Source organism: Leucoraja erinacea, chromosome 11 (assembly GCF_028641065.1).
Source record: "Leucoraja erinacea ecotype New England chromosome 11, Leri_hhj_1, whole genome shotgun sequence".
Lineage (NCBI taxonomy): Eukaryota > Metazoa > Chordata > Chondrichthyes > Rajiformes > Rajidae > Leucoraja > Leucoraja erinaceus.
Genome location: NC_073387.1, coordinates 25500953 through 25506952, shown reverse-complemented (window position 1 = coordinate 25506952; position 6000 = coordinate 25500953). Strand labels below are relative to the sequence as shown.

The window sequence follows — 6000 nt, the reverse complement described above, 5'->3', positions numbered from 1 at the left end:
CACTGAAACAACATGGCTTTTGATTACTTATTATCATGAATGTTGGGAGTCTGTAGTTTCCAGTTCTGCGACAAGGGACCAGCCTCGAAAACAGATGGATAATCCTGACAATGACAATTTTATTAATAGCTTTTTACCTCGGGGTGTGACAGCACTTTATTGCCTGTGACTCCATGTTTAAAAATTATTGTAATGATGGGAACAAAACGAACAGTTAACAGAACAATCCCACAATAAGATTTCTGTGAACACAATCCATTTCTGTGACATTGGCTTTGGCTCTGATATTAGAAAGAACTCTGAACTGTAATTGATATTATGGACATAAGATATTGTCTTCGGCATATGTTCAAAGACAAACATTAAGATGTACAGCAATTCAGGATTAAACACAGACCAAGAATTTGAAAGTGAAATTCTACATTTATTATATACGAGAAGAGTGAAGGTACAAAATTGTCAAGGGTCATAGATTTTTCAACAAATCTCGAGGTACAATTATGCAAATGAAGCAAAGAAAAATGCAGGACAAAGTGTTTAAAACAGAAGCTAAAATTACAGTGGTGCAGAAAAATACACTGAACTCCTAGTTACATCCTTGCAAAAATCTCCACACATTCAGTTGTTTTCAGTTACATTGACAATTATAGCTGTTTCTCTTTTGTTGCCCCATATAGGTCAAATTCATTTTTTTTAAGCAATACATATACAATAAAATATTGTCAGAGCACAGTTTTATGCCATTCGAAACATTAACATTCAATACAAATGTACCAACTTCCAGTCTTCTCCACATTTTCCTGATATTGGTCATGCATTCTGGAAAGAATGTTCACGTCTGGAAATGTATACTAATTTAATTTTAGGGCATGTATCAATTTACAGGATTGCTGGGTCATTTTGCAGGTACTACAAAGGGGACAACATTTATTAAACAAGGTAAAAAACAGTTTTGAACTGCAGCCTTAGGTTCATCCACAACCAAACTGCCAATTTAAAGTATAAATTCAAATCAATAGGAATAATGAACAAATACCAATACCTGTTCCTGATAAATGTTACATTAACTGATGAATAATATCCCAATGTGTTTTACAAGATCCTTCACTGCACATTTTCCATGAATCTAAATAAACAGTTACTAATGAAGACATTTTCACATGGGGGTTTGTCAGTTTGAAAAGAACACAGAACATTTTATTTACAATAATTAGTTCTGTATGACATATCGATATTCGGTCACAACCAGACTAGAATGGCCTTTCAAAAAACAAACACCGCAATGAAATAAGACATGGACACGTACAGCTATTTTTGGAGTAGAATTTACACTGCACATATACATAGTATCCATGTTAGCAATATCTGAACAGGTGGAAGAGGTTATCAGGCTCAGTAACATGCAACAAAAAATGTGTTTCAACCATCATTAAATGGCTCCTTAAATTTCCAAAAATCAACAAGAATTCCTCTGTCAAAGTTAGGTCTATTAATTATGGGGGTGACAAAACTACAAATATATTGCTGGGCATATGTGTAATAATTTAAAAACATAAGTCAGAGATTGTCACCACACCTAGACAGCAATTTAAAAGCAACCAACTAGTTACAGTGCCCTCCATAATGTTTGGGATAAAGACCCATCATTGATTTATTTGCCTCGGTACTCTACAAATTGAGATTTATAGTAGAAAAAAATCACATGTGGTTAAAGTGCACATTGTCAGATTTTAATAAAGGCTATTTTTATACATTTTGGCTTCACCATGTAGAAATTACAGCTGTGTTTATACATATTTCCCCCCATTTCAGGGCACCATAATGTTTGGGACACATGGCTTCACGGGTGTTTGTAATTGCCCAGGTGTGTTTAATTGCCTCCTTAATGCAGGTATAAGAGAGCTCTCAGCACATAGTCTTTCCTCCAGTCTTTCCATCACCTTTGGAAACTTTTAATGCTTATCAACATGAGGACCAAAGATGTGCCAAAGAAGTCAAAGAAGCCATTATGAGACTGAGATACAAGAATAAACCTGTTAGAGACATCAGCCAAACATTAGGCTTACCAAAATCAACTGTTTGTAACATCATTTAGAAAGAAGCACTGGTGAACTTACTAATCGCAAAGGGACTGGCAGGCCAAGGAAGACCTCCACAGCCGATGACAGAAGAATTCTCTCTACAATGAAGAAAAATCCCCAACCACCTGTCCGACAGATCAGAAACACTCTTCAGGTGTAGATTTGTCAATGACCACTGTCCGCAGAAGACTTCATGAACAGAAATATATTGGCTGCACTGCAAGATGCAAACCACTGGTTAGCTGCAAAAATAGGATGGCCAGGTTACAGTTTGCCAAGAAGTGCTTAAAAGAGCAACATCAGTTCTGGAAAAATGTCTTGTGGACAGATGAGACGAAGGTTAACTTATATCAGAGTGATGGCAAGAGCAATGTATGGAGGAGAGAAGGAACTGCCCAAGATCCAAAGCATACCACCTCATCTGTGAAACACAGTGGTGGGGGTGTTATGGCCTGGGCATATATGGCTGCCTAAGGAACTGGTTCTCTTATTGATGATACAACTGCTGATGGTTGTAGCATAATGAATTCTTAAGTGTATAGACACAACCTATCTGCTCAAGTTCTAACAATTGCCTCAAAACTCATTGGCCGGCGGTTCATTCTACAGCAAGACAATGATCCCAAACATACTGCTAAAGCAACATAGGAGTTTTTCCAAAGCTAAAAAATGGTCAATTCTTGAGTGGCCATGTCAATCACCCAATCAGAACTCAATTGAGCACGCCCTTTATATGCTGAAAAGAAAAGCCCACAAAACAAGCATAAGCAAAAGATGGCTACAATACTGGCCTGGCAGAGCATCACCAGAGAATACACCCAGCATCTGGTGATGTCCACGAATCACAGACTTCAAGCAGTCATTGCATGCAAAGGATATGCAACGGAATACTAAACATGACTATTTTCATTTACATTACATTACGGTGTCCAATATGGTGCCCTGAAATTGGGGGACTATGTATAAAAGCTGCTGTAATTTCTACACGGTGAAACCAAAATGTATAATCATGGCCTTTATTAAAATCCGGCAATGTGCATTTTAACCACGTGATTTTTTTCTATTAGAAATCTCAAATTGTGGAGTACAGAGGCAAATAAATAAACGATGGGTCTTTGTGCCAAACATTATGGAGGACACTGTATGTTGCAAATGTTCTTCCATATCACAGCTTCACATCATTCTCCAGACTCACCTGCTTAATAGGTGATGTTTAAGAAACAACGTTTTTCAAGAGGTGGGGCTACAAGTTTCTCAGATATCTACACACTGAGCCAGAAAGGCATGACCACAGCACCACATAACTAAACTTAGTTATTTTAGTCTCAAACCTTTAGTCACTTGCATGAACATAAAAACTAAATATTTTGGGCCCTAGAGCTCAGAATTATGGACTGTTGTTTCAATACAAATGTTTTACTTAAAATTATGCAGATCGAAACATGAACATAGTCAAACTGGCCTCTATTCTGAGTAAAATTCATTGACCCGGAAACCACCTGCCAACACTGTTAGACGACATCTTCTTTAAAAATCTCAAAGCCCTCTTCATTATCTTCTGCAGCAATAAATTCATTAGGTTTCAAACTAAGGGAAAGCAAAAGAGTAAAATTGAAAACAAGTCCATGCATTTACTGTTACACTGAACATAGCAAAACAGCTTTGATTAAAACTATTCCTGCAAAAGCAATCTCACACATTGCCTCTTCGTCAAATGAAAAATTCTAAGCTGATCGCAAAGCTATGCATTTGGGTATAAATACAAAAAATAACGTGGCTTAGTTAAAAAAGACCAAATGATATATTTTGGGTAATTATCTTGTGTTTGCTCAAAGCTCTCATCTGCAAAGTGCGTACAAAGGCTTTAAATACTGTTTTATAAATGTGTCTGCATATAGCAGTTTTTATATTTCAGCATCAAAAATTGATATGGTGATCTGTTCAAACAAAACTATATCAACTTTATTAAGGTGATAAATTGATTTTGACGTAAAACATCTAGCCAGCATTATACTCAATACAAAAATAAGATTAAAGGCAGCAGTATTCTTCAAGCACGGGATTATCATATGCTGAGCGAATGGAGCAGCTGGGCTTGCACACTCTGTAGTTTAGAAGGATGAGAAGGAATCTCATTGAAACATATAAGATTGTTAAGGGCTTGGACAGAGGCAGGAAACATGTTCCCGATGTTGGGGAGTCCAGAACCAGGGGCCACAGTTTAAGAATAAGGAGCAAGCCATTTAGAACGGAGAGGAGGAAACATTTTTTCTCACAGAGAGTGGTGAGTCTGTGGAATTCTCTGCCTCAGGAGGCAGGTTCTCTGGATGCTTTCAAGTGAGAGCTAGATTGGACTCTTAAAAATAGCGGAGTCAGGGGATATGGGGAGAAGGCAGGAACAGGATACTGATTGGGGATGATCAGCCATGATCACATTGAATGGCGGTGCTGGTTCGAAAGGCCTACTCCTGCACCTATTGTCTATTGTCTAGTGTTATACCAAAAAGTGCTCAAGTAAATGGGCAAACTTGCTGTGAAGGTCCTGCCCTGGTTTGACTTCCCAAAATGCAATGCCTTGCACTTATCTGCAATAAACTCTATTAACCATTTGTCAGCCCACTTGCCCAACTGATCAAGTACCTGCTGTAATTTTTGATAATCATCTTTTTTATGTGCGACACCACCCACTTTAGTGTCATCTGCAAACATTAGATAGAGATAGATAGATAGATAGATAGATAGATAGATAGATAGATAGATAGATAGATAGATAGATGACAGATAGCCTTTATTAATCATGCCTTGTATATTCTCATCCACATCTGCCGGGGGAACATCCACACAATTATAAACAATCTTTTCCATTATTACTGATGATTGCAACATCTAACCAAGATAATAAGCATTTCATTTTTTCTTTCCATAAGGAGGCGTTGGTCAGGTATAGTCAGATGGGCTTAAGTGTATCCCTGAAGTATCAGAGCTTGAGCAGCATACTTAAGAAGGGAATCAGGAGGACAAAATGGAGTTACAAGATAGGTCTGGCTGATAGATTAAGGGGAATCCAAAGAGGTTTTACAAATAATAACTTAAAAAAGAGTAATGAAAGAATGAACAGGTCCGCTCAGAAACCAAAATCATCATCTATATGTAGAGCTGCAGTTTAGGGTCCTCAATTATATTTCTCCTCTGTTCTTACTGGGGAGAAAGACATGAAGACAAGGGAGCTTGGGAAAGTTAATGGAGATGTCCTAAGGTCAGTCCACATTACAGTCGTGGAGATGCTGGACGTCCTAAGACATATGAAGGTAGATAACACTTGTGAGCCTGATCATATATATTCAAGAACCCTGTGCAAAGCTAGAGTAGAAATTGCAAGAGTCCCGATGAATCATCGTTAAGACATGGGTGAGGTGCCGGAAGATGGAGGTTGGCTATTGTTGTGCCTCTATTTAAGAAGGGCTGCACAAAAAAACCTGAGGTTTATAGACCAGTAAGCATAACTGCTGTGATAGGAAAGTTACTGAAAACAACTTTGAAGGATAAGATATACATTCATTTGGAAAAGCAGGGGTTGATTAGGATTAGCATGGATTTCTGTGTGGGAGATCGTGTCAAGAATTTTATTGAGTTTTTTAAGAAATAATCAAGAAGTTTGAACAGGACAGAGCTGTAGACATAGTCTCTATGGACTAGAGAAAGGCCTTTTATAAGGATCCATGTGGTAAACTGCTTGGAAGGTTAGATTGACTGGGATCCAGGGAGAGCTAACTAACTGGATACAGAAGATAGAATATCAGAGTAATTCAGCAGAGAAAATGGATAGGTGACGTTTCGGCTCAGGATCCTTCTTCAGTCAATACAACTAAATTGTATTTTATAATTAAATTGTAAAACATAATTTGGATACAGAATTGGC

General features: G+C 37.7%; 1 protein-coding gene across 2 annotated transcripts in view; it reads right to left on the bottom strand.

The window, feature by feature from the left end:
* Positions 1–403: 403 nt before the first annotated feature.
* The window catches only part of LOC129701608 (zinc finger protein 346-like), a 31593-nt gene continuing 25996 nt past the window's right edge, over positions 404–6000 (bottom strand). The window contains exons 7-8 of one of the 2 annotated variants that reach the window (XM_055642903.1): positions 3629–3668; positions 404–1619 (exon numbers count right to left, since the gene is read on the bottom strand). In XM_055642903.1, coding sequence (XP_055498878.1) covers positions 1545–1619; positions 3629–3668 — 115 coding nt within the window. In that variant the 3' untranslated portion in view covers positions 404–1544. Of the gene's footprint in view, positions 3669–6000 lie in introns of both variants that reach the window. The other variant, XM_055642904.1, reaches the window with a different exon arrangement.